Source organism: Styela clava, chromosome 4 (genome assembly GCF_964204865.1).
Source record: "Styela clava chromosome 4, kaStyClav1.hap1.2, whole genome shotgun sequence".
NCBI lineage: Eukaryota > Metazoa > Chordata > Ascidiacea > Stolidobranchia > Styelidae > Styela > Styela clava.
In genome coordinates, this window is record NC_135253.1 from 13,792,495 (window position 1) to 13,815,763 (window position 23,269).

General features: G+C 35.1%; 3 protein-coding genes across 3 annotated transcripts; all 3 read right to left on the reverse strand.

The window, feature by feature from the left end:
- Nucleotides 1-538: 538 nt before the first annotated feature.
- On the reverse strand, nucleotides 539-7,065 carry LOC144422093 (uncharacterized). The gene is made up of 8 exons (XM_078111900.1): nucleotides 6,934-7,065; nucleotides 6,414-6,506; nucleotides 5,925-6,075; nucleotides 5,319-5,518; nucleotides 4,542-4,679; nucleotides 3,811-3,921; nucleotides 3,135-3,327; nucleotides 539-2,564 (listed from the first exon to the last, which is right to left on the reverse strand). Exons 1-8 carry the CDS (start codon nucleotides 6,979-6,981, stop codon nucleotides 2,398-2,400), a joined length of 1,101 nt encoding a protein of 366 aa, XP_077968026.1. The 5' UTR covers nucleotides 6,982-7,065; the 3' UTR covers nucleotides 539-2,397.
- On the reverse strand, nucleotides 7,010-11,567 carry LOC144422091 (puromycin-sensitive aminopeptidase-like). Its single transcript, XM_078111898.1, has one exon. It carries the CDS (start codon nucleotides 11,415-11,417, stop codon nucleotides 8,802-8,804), a length of 2,616 nt encoding a protein of 871 aa, XP_077968024.1. The 5' UTR covers nucleotides 11,418-11,567; the 3' UTR covers nucleotides 7,010-8,801.
- Nucleotides 11,568-16,661: 5,094 nt separating this feature from the next.
- On the reverse strand, nucleotides 16,662-23,269 carry LOC144422092 (organic cation transporter protein-like). The gene is made up of 12 exons (XM_078111899.1): nucleotides 22,979-23,269; nucleotides 22,463-22,541; nucleotides 21,852-22,010; nucleotides 21,249-21,352; nucleotides 20,783-20,937; nucleotides 20,505-20,694; nucleotides 20,061-20,329; nucleotides 19,392-19,568; nucleotides 18,955-19,063; nucleotides 18,717-18,816; nucleotides 18,231-18,373; nucleotides 16,662-17,127 (listed from the first exon to the last, which is right to left on the reverse strand). The coding sequence occupies exons 1-12, from the start codon at nucleotides 23,116-23,118 to the stop codon at nucleotides 17,010-17,012; spliced, it is 1,743 nt and encodes a 580-aa protein (XP_077968025.1). The 5' UTR covers nucleotides 23,119-23,269; the 3' UTR covers nucleotides 16,662-17,009.

Sequence of the window (23,269 nt, forward strand, 5' to 3'; positions counted from 1 at the left end):
CGAACTGAAACAAGCAAACCACCAAAAACTTACTAAAACCTGCAAAAGTCTTTCGGTGCTCCCGAAGTATGCGAACCAAGATGGCGGACATCGGAACTTAACATGGGTAACAGGTTAGGGTTAGGCGATAATTTTTTTTCCAATTTTCCTTATTTTAGTCCTATTATCAGTTCGAAGACTAGCCAAAAGCCTACCGTAGTATTTATACCTAAAATTATGGCCTAACCCTAACCTAGTACACATATTACATTCTGATGTCCGCCATCTTGGTTCGCATACTTCGGGAGCCCCAGTCTTTCTATATATATATTTACTTTTAGTGTCAGCTTTCAAACGGACAAAGTGATTCCGCAAATCGAGGGTAATTACTAATATGAGCAGCATTTTTGTAATTCTGTTTAGGCTGGTTGCAGAAAAAAAACACCCAACAATAATTATATTGTTAGACCATGACATTAATATTTAGTTATCAGGCAGAGGCAGCATAATCAACCTAAGCTTATAGAATCCGCACTCAATTTCAAGTTCTCTACGACACCAAAATTGCTAGCATATATTCTCGATCAAAACGATAGAAAGCCAGATAACATCAAGACTGCCAAGAACATCATTCAACTTCGCTAGTTGCCCCAGCCTGCCATAACATTAGCCAATTTAGTGACACAAGTGGTGTAACAATATGTCAAAAGATTATTCCAGTTAATTTTGTGACGAAACAACACTAAATGCGATTTTTTGATTACTCTTCGAATGCGACGCGGGCCACAGGCCTGGGTTTAGGTCATTAGGACAGCACACTCGTATAGAATCGGCAATATCAGACTTCTGATGGTGGAATTGGGCAATGACATTAAACAATTAATTTTAACAATGTTTAATGTCATTGAATTGGGTAAGTGGTTTCAACAGTTTATTAAAGAAAGCTTCCAAGGCCATTATCAAACTTTTATTCCCTGCCTATTTTAAAGGCCGGCGTCGAAAGTTCCATTAAATTAGAGTTGGGGTCAAAATTATAATCAACTCGAATAGGCAGTCGTTAGTAAATGTCGACAGAGTTTGCAATGGGTCAAAAATCCGAGTCAACATTTGAATGGGCTAATTAGCTTCAGCATCCCCGTAGTTTCACTCACATTTATTCAATAAATAGATATGTCGCAGCATTCAAAAGTTGTAACAATCTCGGGTCGGCACACTTTGTAAAATCTACCGAATAGTCATCACAGTTAAAACTACGAATTACATAGACATATATACAAACATATAACAACGAAATGACTTCGTTCGAAAAAATGTACATTTTGTTCGTCAAAATACGCAGAATTAAAGAAGCAACGGCGATGATTGGATTCATCAGTCGCTAAACTAAGCAACAAGTCTTCACCGTCCGTTGTAGAGGACTGAAACGAGATATGCCCAAAAATCACACGGACGTGTTAAGGCTTTCGCAAGTTTTGTTTTTCAATCTAAATTTTTATTGATAACAGAAGACACTCCACATGATGCCCAAAGCTGCGCTGGTGTTCTGAATGACAAAAAGTTGCAAGATTTATTTAAATTCGGCTACGCTAACCACCTTGACAAACCATTGTTTATCACCTGTGATAAGTGCAAAGGCCGCATTGATCGGCTTTTATCACAGAAGATCCACCAATATGACGTTTCATTAACTTCCTGTGATTAACGAGAATCGTGCGAGTGTGGTGGTTGACGCATGTAAGCATACAGTTTTAGACATCATCTTGCCCGATGTCAATATGGGTTTGCATTCAACAGATTTATCTGGCCCATGGTTTTTTAGACGCTTTTCCGGCCGGGTACAAATAATATGAAGAATCCTACCATAAAACTGGACATGAATTAAAACATGTTTCACTGCATCATATTTCATGCGAAAATTGGTCAAAAAATAAGTTTGTTGAATACAAACGAAATTTGATATAATTGAAGTTCTCCCTGCATATGCACAAATAAAATATAATTCGCTGATTGACAGACCTCAATTATTGGATACCTTAATATTTGAATGTGATAAAACTGATTTATCGCATTTATTGTCTGTCAAACATGGGTTCAAATGATTAGATTTCCCGAGCATGGTACGGATTCCATAATGCTACCGCTTTTGTGGCATTATATCTTTCACAGTCATTTTGGGTCCCCCCTTAAGACATGCACAATATTTCTGGACAGTCTGCAATACCGCAGCCACCCTTTTGGTGAATTTCGAAAAATTCCAATCTATAAAAATCTTTCTTAGTTCCGTGAATTTGACATCAAGATTCTATTTTGCTGGGTCTTGCCGTGAAAGATAGACACAGATGACCCTGTTGACCGAAAACTTTCTCGGTTTTCCAATGATGCCAGAGAAAGCAATATAGCTTGGAATCAACTTTCCGATCACGGATGACCTACATGATATGCCCGAGATTGTAGTGCGAGCTGTTGTTGAAGAGCTTCACGCTGAACCTTCCTTTGCAATCTGATTGCTTTGTCTTTGCAATTTTGACTGATGACCATTCGAATGTCAGTGGGAGATGTACCAGGAAAACGCATTATTGCTTGTTCTATAACATAAAAGATAAAAAATTATCATCCTGAATACATGGCAAAGTCAACAAATTTGTACAGGATACTTCCGTAGGATAGGTTTTACATATTTCCTATCTATTTTTGAATGTAACATTTCACTGATGTTTTGATGTGCAAAATTTTTTATTCAAACATGATTATATATTTTGTTGGGCAGGCATATTTCATTCACAAAAGTTGGTGGAGCATACCATGCATAAGAATAATGACTAAAAATTGAGCTTAAACAAAGATGAGATAGCTTAGTTACAAACAATTTAAGTCAATTTATTTTCTAATATTCATTTCAATTGTTATTGGTTATGTTAATGGAATTAAATTATTATAAATAATTTGCTCAGAGAAATGCAAGAAGACTCATCTATTAGCAATCAAAACTGCCACATTTACTGAAACTATATATATTTATTAAATTGAATTAACATGCAGTATACGCCAACAAAAGAAAACATTTCAAACATGACTAATAAAATATTTCCTTCATATCAAAATTACTGGTCACATCACAATCTGAAATGAGTTATGAGTGTATCAAAAATACTCACGAACAATGAGATTCACAGTATCTTCATCGAGTTTTTCTTTTTCTTGATCACCTTTGCTTTTTCCAGTCAATGTACTGCTGGCTAGTTCTTCTCGATCAAAGAGAACATTCAGCAATTTATTTGTGAGTTTCTTATAATTGGTTGATTCTTGAACTATCATTTGTATCTCGTGAGCCATTCCAATTAGACGACACTTTCAATAAAAAGTATAACAGTTATATATCTCACGGTTCATCAACAAACAATCGAATCAGTCGTTTGGCTAACCATTTAATTGAGATATGTAAATTTCCTATTTACAATATGGGCATGGCACATGCGAACTCATTAGCCTCTATAAATTGATTGAACTACGATAATCAGGTTTTTCCTTCAACTAGTTATTCATTCAAACCAAAATTATGCATTTGATATACCCTATTATCCTTTGGTTGACGAGAGATTGCCAAAAAATATCGATTTCCAGAGGTCCGATGGATGCAAACTAATAATAATTTCAATTCTTGATGATGACCTTGGTTGTCCATTCTCTGACACATCAACCACAGGAATTTTCACCTGTATAACTCAGTGTGAAGTAATCATTAGCATGACGACATGCTTGTTTCCAATTGTCAGCAAAATGTACTACCACACAGTTAAATGTAGGAATTTATTTCATAAAAAAACAACTCACATTCGCCGCATTCGGAACAAGGCTTTGATCTTGGCAATTATTATCAGTGACAACTTCAGGTGAAGAAATATATTCTGACTGTACCGAAGTCGAAGCCTCAAATTGTCCATTCTGATGTAAAATATTTATAGTAAATATCAAAACTGTGGGGCACATATCTCAACTGGGGTTCCACGAGGCCCTGGAGTTCTGACCGTCCAGTTTAGGGGTCATGCAAATTTCAACTCATTTCCGGAGTCAATATTAATACATGTATATTGTTTAAATATAATCAAGTTGAAGATTGAATCAGCTTCCTATACTAAAATTAACTTTAAACTCATGTTTAAGTAAAAACAATTCAATGAATGGATGAATGAATTTTTCAGAATTGATTATGGTGATGTTTGAAGTAGGCTACTAAAACACTTTTTACTTCAATATTGAATAGACAAATATGAATTTAATTTTTGCATTGCGCCAATCCTAATATATTGTAAAAATATTGTCTATGAGCCAGTGTAAATTTAGGGCAGGTTAAAAGGCTCTTAATTCCAAACAGTGAGCTTATGGAGTGTTCGAAACAAATTATTTTTACAAATATATTTATTCTAGCAAATAAATAATGAAATGCAATATTTACAAGCATTAAAATCATAGAGCTACGTATATGCAAATTTGTTCAGAATCTAATTAAAACAATATTTTCCATTAAAAATGAGCATGATATGAAATAAAACTGAAATTTGAACCTGAAGACTTTGTAGCACCCCCGACTCATCAAATATCTTTTCCGATTTAATTGTTGAAGCTACATTGTAAAAATGTGAACTTTGTGGAGAATGAGATTCTTCACTCGATAATATATCAGAACATAATTCGGGTGTTCTCTGAATTAACATATAACAAACAAGAAAGTTATTTTTATCCAGATCACAATAGGGAAAATTTTTTTCCCAAGATTTGGCCTACCATATAAGTGCAAATGACAAAAGAAGCATAAGGAGAAGTGTGCACAAGACTGTTACTGATTTTGTCTCAGGAACAGTGAAAAAAGTTATTGGTTGAAAAACATTAGCTTTTTCATAGTGGTACTTTTACAATTAACAGTATAGCACACTTTTTATACTTACGAACGAAAGGAGGAGAATACAAGCGCACTCAAGACTTACTGATTCTGTCCCAGGAATGGTAAAAAAATTATGGTTGAATAACATCAGCTTTTACAAGTAAAGAGTATGGCGCACTTTTTATCCTTACGAGTGCGAGGAGGACAAATAGACTAGAAGTCCTCGAAATTCATGTCCATGTTCAAGTAGGATTACAATTTGAAAGGAAAGGCTTAATATTGGCTGACTATCTGGGCAATTAAATACCTGTAAATGTTATTGGTTAATGTGTATAAGAAAAGTCATTTTTACAATCAATATAGGCAATTCTGTTGGGCAATACTGTTAAGAAGGCACAGCGCAAAACTATTCCGATATGTTGCTATATCTCTTGGTTCAGCAATGATAAAAAAAACTTACAGATGTGGTAGAGGTAACATCATTCACAATTGATTCACCCTGAATAGGCAAAGGTTGCCAGGATTGTTGGTTACTGCTTAATGAATTCAATTGTTGGTTTCCTTGGGGAGATGAATTTCTTCTTCTCAGTGCAATATCATTCATCCGAAGCTGAGCTTCTAAACTTTCTGATATAGTTTCTCTTACTGCATTCAACAGACCTGTACAGGGTATACATGAATTACAGCTTTCAAATGATTCACTTACACATTATGTAACAATATTGATTTAGGATGGACAACCTGTGTCCTATATTTCTGCACATAATTATTAAAAACAGAATTTAAACAGCATTTCATAAAATTGATATCCAATTTCTATACAGTATAAAAGCTATAGTCTCGACGAAAACAGTAGTTCCAAAACTAAACTTCACGATATTTTTAATTACATAATAGATCCTTTGGTGTTGCTGCTCGATATTTTGTGTAGACTTTTTTACTGGTTGGGAAAAATAAACAACTTGGTGCATTCAATAATATATCCTTCAAAAACACCGACACTTCATTTCCTCAATGGTTTATAAAATTAAGAAAATTCGATCATTATATTTTAGTTACAACTAACCACATTGCAGGTTATAATTAAGTGCTTCTAACTGCTTCACTCTTCTTTCAAGATATTGATTTCTTTCAATTAGTTCTTGTCTACTTTTTGTACTAGATTTGTGTTCATCTACTGCTAGTTTTTGTACAGAAGACGTGCACTGCTTTTTGCTCTGAATAGTTTATACAAAGTGTTGGATAAATGTACAAGTCAAATTCCTCTTGATATTGTAATGTTTGGGAGGCAAGCATAAAAGAAATATTTGCTTACTAAAATAGCTCGATTCAAAAATTTTTGATCAGGTATCCATAAAAATATCTCAAAAAAATTAAAATTACAACATTCGAATCTAATCAAAAATACTGATTATTGCAACAATTTTTTCACATCTTCGAAATATTATTTCTACAAAGACTGCATATCTAATACAAATAAAGTCAAATCCTAAGATTTTCTGGCTCCAGAACTTATGTAGTATTATACTCAAACCAACTTTCAAAAAGATCTCACTTGTATTGATGTACATTGATCATTGTCTTTTCTCTTCATGGCACAAGTCATTATTTGAACAAGTTGTGAAGCACTTATATTGAGAAGAGGTTCCTGAAAATACAATAAAAATATTTATTTTTAAAGTCTTTTCACATATAACATAAGTAGTAAACACGAGAATATCGGTCGGAGACCGAAGACTTATCGATCTTAGATCGGTAATTAGTTAATAACTCGCTAATTATACGACATAATTAACCCAAAATCTATAGGCTACTGGTCCGAGGTAAGATGCATGCACATGCAAAATTTGGAGCAGATTCAACCACGCGTTCGTGAGATATCGCGTTCATCTAACAGACACACACACACACAGACAGACAGACACACAGACAGACATACAAATACCTATCAATATACTTACCGATCTTAAGATCGATAAGTAATAAGTTATTACAGAAGAGAATAGTAGCCTATACATAAAAATTGAATTCTACAAACAGGCAGAAACGAAGTGAAAAGTGAAATAAATATTAACCTGGTGTGATGATTCTTCTGCACATGGAGAGTCTTCATTAGAGTCCATTTTGAAATAGGATAACGCTAAACTATTACTAAAACATACAAATAGATCATTGATTGAAAAATTATGTACCAGATTATTGTTCGATTGCTGCTTGCAACATGAATTACACAAATTTTTCCTAAAACGTTTTACAATAAACAATAGCCAGTATGAACCCCTTTAATGGACAAAAATCTGAATATTATATTTATGATATTTAGATAAGAAAAGCTATATTCAATATCATCACTTTAAAATTTCCATTTTCCTCAACTAAATCATTATCAACAATACAAAGTTCAAAGCAAATCCTTATTTAAGTTACATTAAATGATTTCCGAGCATTCAACACAATAATCTGAATTTCATTCAACATTTCAAATTTTTTCAAGTCTTCTGTAATTTTATTAACAAAATTTCATAGAAAGACTGGCATATCATCTGCTTTCTTATTATTTTCCGAGTTTTGGATCAAGAAATTATTACTTGCTTTTTAGTTTTTTTTTAATTATCCAAAAAATTTAAAATATAACAATATTGATTCATAAATGTAGAATTTGAAATGTTTTGGGATAGTAAATTACCCCTCCCTGATTGAATAATGTTATAATTTAGCAGCACAAATAGTCAAAACATAATTTTCACGACAAATGGATCAGTGCTAAGAAATATCACATTCTACTCTAGTGGTTCCCAAACTTTTTGATATCGTTATCCCCAAATTAAATTACCAAAAGTTCAATTACCCCTCTCATAAAAAATACAGTAGTCATATTGTTATCACTTTTTCTTTAATCAACAACGATGATGATATCAACACCACCTATTGCATCATCCGATTTTAAGATGCTGAACTTGCACTAGTTCAGCATTTCAGCCTAAAATCTGTCAGCCGAAGTATTGGTATTATGTCTCTACGAAGTGCGTGACTAGTCACTAGATCAGAGTTTCCAAACTTTTTGGGCCGCGGACCCCTATTTTAATTTTGATGGACCCCCATCCTACGCCGTATCAAATTCTGTGCCTAACCAACGAGGAAGGATAATGTTTCCTTTGACGAAATAAAACTCATGAATGTCTGATTCAATACATATTGAAGGTGTAATACTGGTAGACCAATGGCAATTCAATAAGATTATGATCTATTTGCTACCCAATATCCGGACTGCCAGTACTAATTGAACACATGGACCTAATTTAATTGTGTATATAACTACAGTGTCACACAATTAAGTAAATTAGTTTGCGATTGCGTGAACTTTATCTCGTTTATGAATGTCTATGTGACAGTGTATATAATACAGTAAAATGTATATGTTTCAGACTCCTTTCATATCGTTGCGGACCCCCTGTGCAGTCATCGCGGACCCAAGTTTGGGAAACCCTGCACTAGATGATTAGACTCATTGACTATAGATGTGAACATTGCATGTCCAGATTTCCCGCAGACTAGTCAAAAGTACGGGGTTACAAAAGGAATTGTGAACATCTGGATTACCCCCTAAAATTTCCAAATTACCCCTTTGGGGGTAATTACCCCCAGTTTGGGAACCACCGTTCTACTCACTAAAATATGCGAAAATACCACACACTAATTATTTCAAATATTTCTACAGTCTACAATATATGATGGTTGCAGTCTATAATTGGTTAACACAAGGTTGAAATTTATAACAAAGCAAGAAATGGGAACTTTGGTAAATAATTGACATGTTATATAAAAAAAAAAACGAATCAATTGGTTATATTCAACATAACTGAGTGAATGATTCATATAGCATTAAAAGTCAATCATTTCAAATCAGAACATTATCAACTGGGATCAAATTTAAAACTCAGTTTTACTCGGATTTTGCTGAAAGCCATTCTGATATGCTTTTTCCATCCCTTTTCCACCAGTCCAGCCTTCTGCGGATGTTTTCTAGAGATTGCTGTACTTTGCGTTCTGCTCCTATTGGTGGATTTTTCTCAAAAAAATCTTTGATTTCTGCAGCTTTCTGTTCAGAGCTGTAATTCTCTGTGGTCATTTGTACCAGTCGATTTATAAGAAAACTTCCTTTAAACATATCATGCAACTTTTCCCAGTTTTTCTTCACAAATTCCCATGTAATATCTCGACCAATGGGATTGCTGATAGCAGCTGACCCGATCATGAATACCTTATCATTTGAACGAACCTTGTCAGTCATAGCAAAATCCAAAACTTTGGTGATCAGTTCAGGTTTCTTGACAGATCCTACAGACCTCTCAATACGCTCTTTTTCTTCATGCAAATCCACTTTTTCATGGAGCTCTAAAAGTTTATCCAATTCACCAGGACCACCGTGAGACACAATCGTGCTATAAACAGGTGATCGTAGGTCAGCAACTATACTGCTTTTCTGATTTAGATGATTTTCAAATCTCTTGTTAGCTTCAGCTATTGTTTTTTCACAACCAAATCGACCAACACGGCGAATCATCAAGCTTCTCAGCATTGCAGTAAGATGACCTTCTCCAGATTGTGGATCCCAACCTAAAGTTGTATTTGTAGAATCATACAAGGACAAGATATATTTTTTGAACTTATTTAAGGCATCTTCATCATTCCAAAGCAAAACTGACAGTGAACCGATATTCGCATCCAGATCACACCAAACAGAATAGTTGGTTTCGTTTTCATATGCCGATAAAGCATCAAGAAAATCTGTTGTCGGTGCAATACCTGATGCAGCTAAAGCGAACATGTCATTTTCAAACCCAAGACGATCACGTTCGGGCAATGACTTATCTTTGATCGCTGGAAGAAGAAGTTCCAGAAGTTCATGACTGTATTGAACACGATAAAAACCATATGTGCCTGGGTTGGCTTTGATCCAACTTGTTTTTGCAACATTTTCTAGGGTAACTTCCATGGTTTCATCTTTCAGAAGAACATCTTTCACAGGTTTGCTGGGTGATTCGTATGTCGAAAATGAAATAGGAATGGACCACATCGGTGACTTGCCATCTTTTATGGTTTTCTGATTTGCATAGAATTTCTTCTGTGACAATTTCAATGTGACTGAATTGTCAGTCCTAGATTTCACTGTCACACTCACAACAGGAAATCCCATTTGTCTTGTCCATGACCCCATAACATCTCTTACTGGCTTTCCACTCGCATCACCGAGAGCATCCCAGAGATCTTCAGTAAATGCATTTTTGTATGCATGCTGCTTCAAATAGTTATGCATTCCTTTACGGAAGTTTTCATCTCCTATCCAGTTATGCAACATCCTGATCACAGAGGCACCTTTGCTGTATGAAATTGCATCAAATATTTCATCAATTTCCTCGGGATGACCAACTGGAACCTCAATTGGATGACTGTTGTCCAAAGCATCCAAATCTATTCCTCGCATATAATCGTGCGATACAAACTGAGTCCAAATATCAAATTTCGGGTGACAATGATCTGTGGCCAAATATTCCATGAAGGAAGCAAAACCCTCATTTAACCAAAGATGGGTCCACCATTCCATTGTAACCAGATTACCAAACCATTGATGAGCAAGCTCATGGCAAACAACAAGTGAAACCCATTGTCGTGCATGTGCTGATGAGTTGTCTTCATCAATCAACAGAGCAGATTCTCTATAAGTAACCAGCCCCCAATTTTCCATAGCCCCAGCACAAAAATCAGCAATCGCAATCAGATCCATCTTCGGTAAAGGATAAGGTATGTTGAAATAATCTTCGTAATACGGCAGTGCTTTTACTGCAACATCTAGAGCAAACTGACCCTGTTTTTTTTTACCCAATGGAGTATAAACTCGAACAGGCAAACCTTTTGGCGTTTTGCCTTCAACAAAATCAAATTCTCCAACAACAAAAGCAAGCAGGTACGTAGACATGATTGGAGTACGAGCATATTTAACTACTTTGAACTCCTTTTCAAAGTAATCTGCTTCCGAGATAACATTCATGTTTGACAAAGCCACACGATCCTTGGGCACTACAAGTGTAACATCAAATGTGGCTTTCAGTGCAGGTTCATCCCAACATGGAAAACTCCTCCGTGCATCTGTTGCCTCAAATTGTGTCACAGCACCATAACGAGCTTCACCATCAACCATGTAGCGACTTCTATAAAAACCTTTCATTTTATCATTAAGCTCACCTTTGAAAAGGATGCTGAGAACTCCACTCCCCTGTGCGAGTGTACTGGCAAATTTGATAATAACTTTTTCTTGAGATTCATCAAATTCAATTGCAGATGACTCAAATATTTTCATATCTTTTTGACAGTAAGTGACAGAAGATATTTTGATGTCCATGCTGTTCATGACAACCTCAGCTGTGGGCTCTTTTACATCAACCTCAATATCCACCTTCCCATCAAAAGTAAATTCTTCAATACAGGGCTTCAGCCATAAATTATAATTTATAGGCAACACATTTGTCGGGAGACGCGAAAATGGTTTTTTGGTAGCCATATTTTCAAAATTCTGTAGTCAAGTCGATAATAATCAAACGAGCAGTTTCAGAGTTTAAAGCAGAAAGCTGCGGTAAGCACCAATACAATACAGGAACAATCGGTAATAGAGAAGTAGCGCAGAGACGCAAATATAGGCCATGCGTAAAAAAGTGTTCCCAAAATCCTGTATGAGAGAGGGAGAAAAAGAATTTACGGTATGTCTTTTGCTTTATTGACGAACCGGAAAACGCAAACATATACGGTTTTTATTTAGCGATTCGGATATTTATTTCCAACATGCAAAAATTGATGCACTGAGGAATTCAAAATTGTATGAAGACATGAAAATAATAGTGAGATAATATATAATAAAAATGTACGTACGTAGCAACAAATGAGTGTTCAGAGTCAAGTTTATCTAGTACTTGAGAAAAAAACATTAAATTTTGTATAATGGACCTTTCCCCGACCTTTGACCCCAGAAAAATTCTTCCTATACTTTACCATTGCTAAATTCCCGGGGCTATTTTGAGAGTGCTTTTGCGAGTTGGCGCATGTAAAATGGGGTATGTGTTTCAAACCATCATTATGATTCATTGCATACAACAATATGTTTTTTGAAAGTGCCGATAAAGAATTTTAGCCTAGTCTATCACAGCTATTTTTACACTCAATTTTTATTACTGCAATTAAATTAAAACTCTTAGGAAGACAGAGGGATCATTGAAATATCTGATTTATATTTTGAGTTTTCGAAACACAGCTGAAAACTAACGAATATAGCTCAAAAACGCAAAAACGAGGTAATGTTTACGACCACGCTTGAAAATCTGTCTGAGTGAGAAAAATGTCTGAGCGGATGCGAAAAGGAAGCATTGTTATGTCACTTTTTGTGTCACGCTGATTGGCCAATGTCACGAAGTAAACAAGGAAGTTGATGCTCGGGGAAAGGTCCATAAAGACAGAGTGATCATTGAATTATCTGATTTATATTTAAATTTCCGAAACACAACTGAAAACTAACGAATAGAGTTCAAAAACGCGAAAACGAAGTCATGTTTACGGCCACGCCTGAAAATCTATTTGAGCGAGAAAAGTGTCTGAGCGGATGCGAAATGGTAGCATTCAATCAATCAATTGCATTGTTACGTTACGTTACATTGTTAGCATTGTTACGTCACTTCTTGCATCATGCTGATTGGCCAAAGTCACGAAGTGAACAAGGAAGTCGATGCTCGGGGAAAGGTCCATCCATAGGCAGAAGAGCAAAAGATTATATATATTCACTCATTCAAAAACAATATTAATAAAATAAGAAATGAACAGGTGGGAAGTTGACAACCATATAATATTACTAGAGCATTAAATTGTGCATTAGCGACATTAAGGGATGTGTGTTCGAGACATTCAAAAATAAAATAAAATTTTTAATCAGAATGTTTAACAAAACAAAATATAATTGTGTTCTATTTTCTAAGAACGTTAGATAATACCTCCGTTGAGTGTCACATGTTTATGTTTACTCGAGTTTCAATAGACCTTATTCATTAAAAACCCATCCTACGCGCAAAAATGAAAGTGATGTAAAAAAACAATTTTAACATTAGCTCTTATGGGGAATGTGATCACCAGAGCAGAAATTTGCCTTTTTTGTAATTTTCTAGATATCTTTCATTGTATACGTGAGCAGTTTTGAGGATAGAATATTTTTTACATCTTTTTTGATATTTTTATCATGATAAACATGGTCAAGATTTTTGATAATCGTTCCTTGAAATTTTAATGAGCGCGGTGTTTCCGATGACGTCATTCTCACTAGACCATGAGATTCTGCCAACGCGCCATGCTCTGTGGATACTGCTTGTGATAACAGAATACTGGAATACCGGTACCGGGACCACAACTGGCGTTCAACGAAAGACCCATTTTGGTTTTTATTGGATGTTATATATTTCATGAATTCCATGCAACTATGTACATTTCTGGTACGCCTTTCAAAATCAATGGCCTAACTCAGTTCATGAGGTTGTAGGTATTGGTCATTATCAACATAATTGTTGAAAGAGAGTACAACAGCCCGAAAGTTTATTACTATCGTGTATTTTGTTTTTTAAGTTTGGCCCAAGCCTCATTTAATTGGGCTTGTGTTTTTGTGTGCGTGCTGGTGGGCAGGCACATGAGATACTTCATGTTTTAAACTTTTTTGTAGGTTTTGCTTGCCCTCCAGAATTCTCCATTTTAAATTTAGGTTTGTTATGGAGTTTTCGAAATAAACTATCTATCTATCTATATGTTGAGTCTTGTTGACACTTGACACCATGTACCTATCCCAAAATTGGTGATGTTCAGGGCTGGATTTAGACCATGAGAGGCCCCTTCATATTTTTGAGCTCAGAATTTCTCTCTAAACAACACCACATGTCATTACTTAAAATTTAAAAATATGAGTGCATTAAATTTTTCATTCTCCCCATTCATGGGTGTGAATTTTTAATTAAAGGAATAAAAATTTACTTGAGGCAGTTTTGCTTTCAATTTCTTTGATCAAACAACCGCTACAGTCATACTTTAACATATAAACTTCCAGCAGAATGCGCATAATAATAATTTCTCTTATTATGATGCTGTGGTTGAAACCAGTTGTGTACAGAATTTTCTACTCTGAAAAGCTTGATATATATATATATGGTTTCGTAGGGTTTAAACTTGTCAAGTTTTCAAAAGAATTACAAACTTCGAAACCGAATTTTGAGCCTCTAGGTTTCAGCCTGCCTAGCCTATTGGTAAATCCAGCCCTGGTGATGGTCCCTACAGCAAATTTCTGGCCCTAATCACTTAGCAGAATGAAATAAATGGTTTTCAGCATTTATTAGCAAAGATAGATATTTTAATTAAACATATAGTTCAACTTAAAGCCTGTATAATGATACTATAAATATATGTCTCATTATTACTGCATTGTGAGAAGGCTTTTCACACTATCAAGTCTATAAGGTTTAAGCGTCTTCCAATGTCTCAGATGGAAACTTCAGTCTTCATTTCGCATATTCTTTTCATTAATGCCATTAGTATTTGAAGCTTGACTGATTCCAATGTACCTTTTCCATTGTTGTTTAATGTAATAGCCTAAACTTGACTTACAAATTTTTTTCTCACATCAATCATCACATGTTTGAATACCCGAGCTGACTTCTACTGATTTGTTATTAATTTATAATTTTTTTTCATAAATTAACTGTCGTACTTGCTAAGTGTCCACTAAGTGAAAATCTACAAAAAAGCAGTGGTTTAACAATGAACTACATGTTTAACCGAATCCAAAAATATTCCGTAACTTAGTCAACCCTTCCTCCAAGGAGTTTCGTTAAATTGTTCAAACATCTTAATTAACTGTTAATCTTGATAGCGAACATGGGGGGGGGGGGGGGGGGGGCAGGGGCTTTTTAACCTAGTTAGGAGACCGGCATTGTACCATTATAGGTTGGAGATATTCATCTTTTTTGTATACCGGTACCGTACAACTTATCCTGCCTATTGGCAGGCTGGCCAACATTTTTGTTTGTAGGCCTATTTCAGTATTTACTAAATAATTTAGTTTTCACCTCTTGCAGCCTTGGTACGGTACCGGTAGTTTAAATAACACATCAGCATGCCTTCAGTAAATGATTGCTAGCGGTACAGGTATAAATGCGTAAAACCAGTAAACAAACGTGATAGAAATGGTATGGGTTATAGATTGTCAATGTTAAACGCTTCCTGTACCGGTACCGTACCCAAAGCGACATTAGCGCCGCATTTGCAGCGCATATCCCACAGAGCACGGCGAGTTGGCAGAATTTCATGGTCTAGTGAGAATGACGTCATCGGAAACACCGCGCTCATTAAAATTTTTATGAACAATTATCAAAAATCTTGACCATGTTTATTATGATAAAAATATCAAAAATAATGTAAAAAATATTCTATCCCCAAAACTACACACATATACGATGAAACATATCTAGGAAATCCCCAAAAATGCAAATTTCTGCTCTGGTGATCACATTTCCCATAAGAGCTAATGTTAAAAAAAAATTTTTTATTACTTTTATTTTTGCGCGTAGGATGGGTTTTAAATGACTAAGGTCTATTGGAACACCGAATAAAAATGAGACAGAATAAACAACATATACACGAAACATAGCTTACAGCAGGGATCACCAAACTACGGTCCGCGGGCCGGATCCGGCCCGCGGCGTCATTTTATCCGGCCCGCAATAACACGCAAAAATAGCGAATTTTTTTTCCAACGGAAATTTTCCCCGAGCATCGCCTTCCTTGTTTATTTCGTAACATTGGCCAATCAGCAAGATGCAAAAAAGTGACTAATAATAGGCCTTATCACATCCGCTTAGATACTTAGAATACTTCAAATTTTTTTTTCTGTCATTACGATTTTGTTGAAAATACTGAACCAAACGTTACTATGCATGCGCTCTCATACATTTGTCCCTTACATGATTTTATGAATCCAGAATTTCAAAAAAAAACCTTACAATAGTGAGTAATTTGATACATAACTTTATCATATTTCACCAAAACCTGTAGGGTCACATTTTGGCCAGAACAGCCATAGACCACTTATAACACTATCGCCCTAGAGTGGTGCATACCATATATGTACACACCCTTTGAACTTGACCATTCCCAGTTTTGTACACTCCACCCTTATCCCTGTTACCGCACCCACCCACCCTCCTTGCACAACTGCCTGTATAAAGGACCATATTGTACCTATTTGACTTACCCTATTATAATTTATATATATCAAAAGGGGTGTATGCCGCACATTTGTGTATTAGGCCAATAGGGTCTTGTGCATACATTCCGTCTTCAGTATTTATAATTACTTACTCTTTTATATTGCTTTTACGAGACGAATAAACATACATACATGTAACAAAGAATCATAAGGCCAATTAACTGATAATTGATCTTTAGTACCGATCGCCTATATTTTTGTATGCATAAGTAAATTTCTTTAAAATCACCCCGCGGTAGTTTTTCGTTGGTTTTTGTAGTTTTTGCACTGAGACAAGAGGAATAAGCTCGCAACTTGCGTAACGACAGCAGGCTTCAGTCTATAAAACAGTGTCTACCGGGTTTTGGTCACACTAAACTGACTAATCAATTACAACTCATGATTGACCAACTCGTTAAGCTACCTTATCGCTCCCCCCACTCAGAAATGAATATGAAAATCCCGTATATGACCAAAAAGATGTCACACGCGATTAAAGCGTGTAATAATAATAATAAAGCAATATGTATAAATATTCGTTAATTTATACGTAACTCACATGAGCCACGGACGAAGTAAAATAGCGAAAAATCACATCTTTACCAGAAGTTTTCGCCTGATTTATTTTAGCCTCCACGAGATCAACAAACGCAGCATGTTGATGGCAGCCTATCGGTGAGGACGAATGCATCGTAATCGTATATATATGGCCGCGCCCTCGTATTTGAGTTGCAATTGATTGTAGAATTTTCCGTTTAAATAGGTCTTGTCTAACATTTCTTCATGTTGACGTACTTTTGTTATGGCGGAGAAATCCTTCATTGCTTGTTTTTATGCTTGTGCCAGTTGTGTCGTATTCAGTTTCTCCAACTCCACATCTTGTAGGGTGTGGATAATTGATGAATTTTGCACATGAGAAAATTTATTTTCGTTTATTTTAGTTTGTTTTCTGTAAATAAAATATATATTTCGGTGAAAATTCCATCTTATGTACAAAAGTGAAAAGTTTGACTTCATTTCCCTGGGTTTGAATGTCTCGTTTACAAAAGGGGTATTACTCTAGTGATTAGATCTGTCCGACACATAAGTTGTTGGTTTGTTGGTCTGAATTGTATAAGATGTGATTGACTGACAACTGATTTTGTCCCAAACTCGTGAACCGACTCTGTACCATAGATCAGGGCTACTCAACTATTTTTACCGGAGATCCGCATATTTAACAAAACAAAACAATAAAATTTCAAAAATATTTGGATCCGGTCTTTCCAAAAATTATATTTCGGCATCCTTAAACACGCACTTCCTCGACCGAATAATGATTATCAGCCAATCAAGATTGTTTATTTTGGCATTATAGTTCTTTTCATTTATATTTAAATCTATACAAGTGATTTTATAAAAGAAAACTTCAAAAGTGGGGCTAATGGTCCAAAATAAAGAATTAGATGCGGTCCGAATCGAATACCCGAAAGGTCCGGATTCGGACCGCGGTCCGCCAGTTGAGTAGCCCTGCCATAGATTACACTACGAAATTTGGAAGACGTAAAATAGCTTTTTATTTGTAGTTTTCGACGATATACAGAATACAATCCTGAAACCTTCTATCCTTGAAAATATATCAAACCAATTTATATTCGTTAATCAAACAGCCAATAAATAAAAAACGTGATCTCGTGGCCCACATGTTTAACAGTATCGTAAATATGAGTAAAAAAGTATTTAAATGAGTTGTACCAGTCGGAACATAAGTTTTTTTATCTGAGAAATAAATCTTGAGTTGATTATCGCAGGACAGACAAGTGTTTTTTCAAACTTAAATTGTATATATACTGCGTAATGTGTTTCCTACAATACTCTTTTACCACTAACAAATTTTTTGTCAATTGTCTTTGATTGAAACTGACAATCTTGTCTATAAATAAAGAGTAATGCAAAATGTTGTGTTACTCCATTCATGAATTAAAATACCGGTAGGCTAAATTATAATGGAATGAATTGCCTGACAAATATATATATATATGTTGAATGAAAATTTTAAAAATCCTGTGTTACCCAATGAATTTAGCTATCCAAGTCATTTCTTTACGATAATATTCTTCTGCTTCTTGTATGGTTGTGGTGAAAGAATGAGGCGACGTTTTAGGCATAGCCAACATTGTCAGACCAGCACTCACTCCAAGAACTCCAAATAATGCCTGAAATTTGAATAAACAATTTTTTTTGTACTGCAAGATAACACATAATTAATAAGTTTGGGCTAAATCACTTTTGTTTAGGCCATAGAGCTTGTGATAATTTTAGATGGAGATTCTCATTTAACGTGGCAACATAGTTTAATCCAAGTCAATTCACAACGGCCAATATTTTATATAATATCTGAGCCTACAGTATTTAGTGCGGCAATGAAATGTTATAATGACAGTTACTACGTCTAGCTATTTCGTATACATGCATATGTGCTTTCCGACACAAACGCAAGTAAAGGGATAGTCACATTTCTATAATGCAATATATCTGTAACAGTAACTGAGAACTCACTTGCGTAACCCATATCGTATCAAACTTTGCGTGAATAACAAATGGAATGATTATTGCACCCAGCCTCGCGCACGTGGATGTGATCGCCATGGCCTTCCCTCTGTAACGTAAGCAAACAAATTACTATGACCAATACAATGTTTCAATTTCTCATAAGTAGACTATCTATGTAATAGAAGTATATAGTGATTGGCAGCACCCGGATAATGAAAAGTCACTTCTATAGATATGGACATACCTTGTGATAGTCGGAAAAACATCGTTCGTGTATTGGTATGTGGCGTTGAAAGCAATTGTTGTGAAGAGTTTTCCAGCAATGGAAGCCCATCGCATAATTCCTAATGCAGCTGTTAATGAGTACATTACAGGATAGAATGAGGAATTAGGATATGCTCATTATGTCGTCAATCCAAGGCCGGATTTACCATTGTAAAAGGTGGGTTGAAGCCTGGAGACCTCAGGTCTCGACTGCCAACGACTCTAGGAATTATCAGAGCGAAGAGAAGTAAATATAAAAGTAATAGCTCTCAAAACTCTCAGATTTTATTCCCTGGAATACAACAGGTCCAGTTTTTGAAAAGAAAAGAAACAATAACAACAATTTATAAATCAGCTGATACATCTGCGTATATTTGATCATCAGATTCTACTTCATCGCAAAGTCTAATTACTCACTTTCACTTGTGCTATCAATTTTTCCTGTAATCATTGTCACAACACATAATGAACCGGCACCAAACATTCCGACTATAAGACATTGATTTGCTCCATATCTTTTATTGATGATAGCGAACACAACCACCGAAATGATTTCAGTCGAACCATTCAAAGCTGCATTAAGATAAGGATTCCCTGTAAAGGTAACATATATAAGCATATTGTACTTTCCTGCCGAAACAGACCATGTTATAGATCGCAATGCCAGTTAGCCATGTCTGTACTTTTGATGCCAGTGACCGTTTTTTTTTGCGATTATTGAAAATAAGAAAAAATACAAATGTTAGCCTGCTAAACATGTTTGATCAGATTTTATACTATTCCAACTCACGACTATTCACATTTTTCCCAACAGCGAATTCCACTTTATAACTGTAGTTATGGGGGAAGGTGCTATCAGGAGTCTGAATTTACTGATTTTTTTTCAGTAAACTTTATTAGTTTTGGAGAAAAAATAACGGTCGGTGATTGGTCATACATGGATTTGGTGTAAAATGGATTGATTTGGATTTCTAAAAGTAGAAACTATCTGTGTGTGTGATTTAAACACTAAATTAAATTTACATATCGATCACACTTTTCCAATAGCGTACGCTACGTTCCGTAGCGTATTTTCAGGTAACTTACCTATAAGCGAACCGACGTTTAGAACAAGTCCGTAGTAAACACAGTTAACGGCAAACCAATTATACATCACAACAAGTGATACGATTCTTATGAATGGTCGGCGAAAGAGATCGGTCAGATGAGCTCTGTTGTTGACGAATTTCATTGTTTTCTTTTCTGTTTCGAGAATTGTTCGCCAATCTTCGTCTTTTATAATTGTACCCTTACTTTTTGCATATCGGTTCAGTACTTTTCTGGCTTCTAATTCCCTTCCTTTCATAAGTAGCCAGCTGGAGATAATTGCGACGCAGGTAAATATAAGAAACTTCATATTGAAAGTGCAAAATGGGGAAGAGAAAGAAATGGAAAATTAACTTTTCAAAGTAAGGAAAAATTGGTTCATGAACGCCGAGAAGTAGAGATAAACTACGAATGGATGTGGAAGGTAAAAGTTCGGGGTCTTACCTAGGCGTTTCTGGTATAAATGGCCACGTGATAATAAACATCAGCGACAATAGACCGCAAGTCAGATTTAAATCTCTCCAGTCACGCAAGAAATATGCCGCCACGGGAAATAAAGTGTGAGTAATTGAAGATACAAGAGGCGTGAATGTGGCAACAGTAGGTCTCAATTTTTGTCCCGCTATTTCACTTGCTGAGAAAGAATTTAGTAAATATACAGTAATCAGGATGTAGAGTGGTAAAATAAATCAAGTTGGATACAATTTAACAACGTAACTAACCGTAGGAAAACGCAGCACCGTATAGCGTCACACTTGTAGCACCTTCCAGAAAACGAAATACGCAATAAACAGTGAGTGTCGAAGCTAATGTGCAGCCTATTCCAGATCCCATTAATCCAACAGAAAGAATGAGAAGAGCTAGTTTACGTCCAAACCTTTTGAAAAAAGTTATTTCTATTATTAACAGTTTGCATAATCGTTACATTAAATTCCAAAGGGAAAGAGAAGCTATTTTAACAATTTTTTTTTAACTATTGAGCGTATTCACCATTACGATACTTGTCGATTCTTGCACAAAATTCCAAATACAAATTTTAACCAGAAAATTTGCTGCAGCAGCGATTTCAATAAGGCATAAATGAACGAATGAGGTAGTGGTCGAAACCAGTATAGTCTGAAGTATTTTAGTCAGAGGTTGCATAAAACTATCTCATAAGTCTTTTGTATATTTAGAGGTATAACTCACCAGTCAAAGATATATCCAGCTGGGATAGAACCAACGAGTATTCCAACAAAATACAGCGAATGTATCACAGAATTTAATACATATTTGTCGCAAACCAGGTCCCACTGGAAAAAAATTGAAAAAAAGTTAATTTGGTTTAGATCTAAACAACCGTATTTGCTATTCCGTTTTAATCAGACTGAATCCAAACATTTAAAATAACATGCTTCTATAAACTCTACACCCTTAAATAGGAGGCTGTGTCATTTTCAAAAATGTTATGCCTATACTAATATATAATAAGGCTTTGGTATCCGTAAAAATACATGCTAATATATAATATACGACCATTTATTCCCGTGTTACGCTCTTAAATTAGGGCTGAGTCTCTTTAATTCGTCGAAGTCACTTATAAAAACGCTAAAAAGCCCTTTTCTTGTTCAAAAATTAAAAAAGTCATGCGTCTTAAAAGTAGCTATGACTCTTCTAATGACATTGTGCCCATCTAAAAGCGTCATTCTCTTCTTAAAACGGACTATGCCCGATTTTTAAAAGTCTATAGGTATTTAAAAAGTGCAAACCGTTTTTTAAATTGATTGGTAAATTGATAGTATATATCAGTACCTCTGACACAACTGTCTTCTCGTAGTAACTCTTGTCGTAATAATAACCATTGTCGCATTTCATTATTCTATTATCAGAAGCTTCGGTTAGGCAGGATAAATTTCCAGATATCAAACATTCCGTTGTGTTGTAGATATATCGATGACAGGAATCTTCCAACTTAAAGAATATTTTATAATCAGATTGCTTTAAGCCTTTAAGAAGGTTTAATTATATGACAACCTCAACTAAGCATTTAAAGTAATCGCTTCAAGATTACCAAATATGACTTACACATTTTAATAAATAAAGTGACTTTGGTGGTAGCTTGTTATTCGGAAGAGGTTACGTAGATTGAAGGGAGACAAATAGTGTCAAATGTTGCAATTTGAGACATACGAAATATAGGAACGCCAAGAGATTGCTGCATTCAGAGCAATATAATATTCTTAGATGAATACAGTTTTAAAATTGTTGTAAAATTATTACCTCAGTGTTATTGTAATGACACCAAAAAAAGTCATGAATTGCGTAACCTATTTTGAAGACCTATTTTTTACCTATCTTATGCCATAACGCAAGCAAGCAGTTCCATTCGGAACGTTATAAAATCAAAGTTTTTTTCTACTCACTGGAATGGCTAAAGATGTTATCTCATCTTCACTCACGTTTTTGAAAAGTGTATTGTTGTCAAATTCAGGTAACAAACATCTGTCGAGTATGGAATACGATTAACTTTAGGTAGGGATCGCATAAATGTTCCACATAAATGCTTCATATTTTATTCTCTCATGATAGATTTATAATATAATTCAATATAACTATTTAATTCGCCGAATACCTACATGTTTTTAATTACACACTTCACCAAAGTACATCAATAATCTTTGCTAAGTAAATATAACATTCAATTTTTTCAAAATTTAAACTTGGAACCCCGCCTAACTGTCTGTTCTCGGTTGCGTCTGTTAATTCCAATTCGCTCCCATCTCGCAAATCGTCATTAAATATCAAAATGTCATATCCATCTTTGGATGTTGAACCCTATCAATAAGCTAAATAATTTTGCCCACCCTTCGTTATCAGAATCATGGCTATTACAGTATTACTTTCAAGATGTTATCAAACCAATATAACGTAAACCTCACCTGTGTTTTGGTATAGCATTGTAGAATACACCTGTTTGCGGTGTGATAGTTGCTGTTGCCGATAACAGTGTAACGGAAATTATTGAAAAAATCTGAATGTTATTAACACTCAATATGCTTTCAAGTTTTTCCACATCCATTCTTCAACAATACCGATAAGGTATAATTCTTAAGTTCACTACGTTACTAGGTATTTATAACTTGATGAAACTTTTTCTATAACATAAAGAAGCTACGCTTTTATCGGTACGTATGTCTGTATTCATGCTGCGCTCATGCTTCAAAAATAAT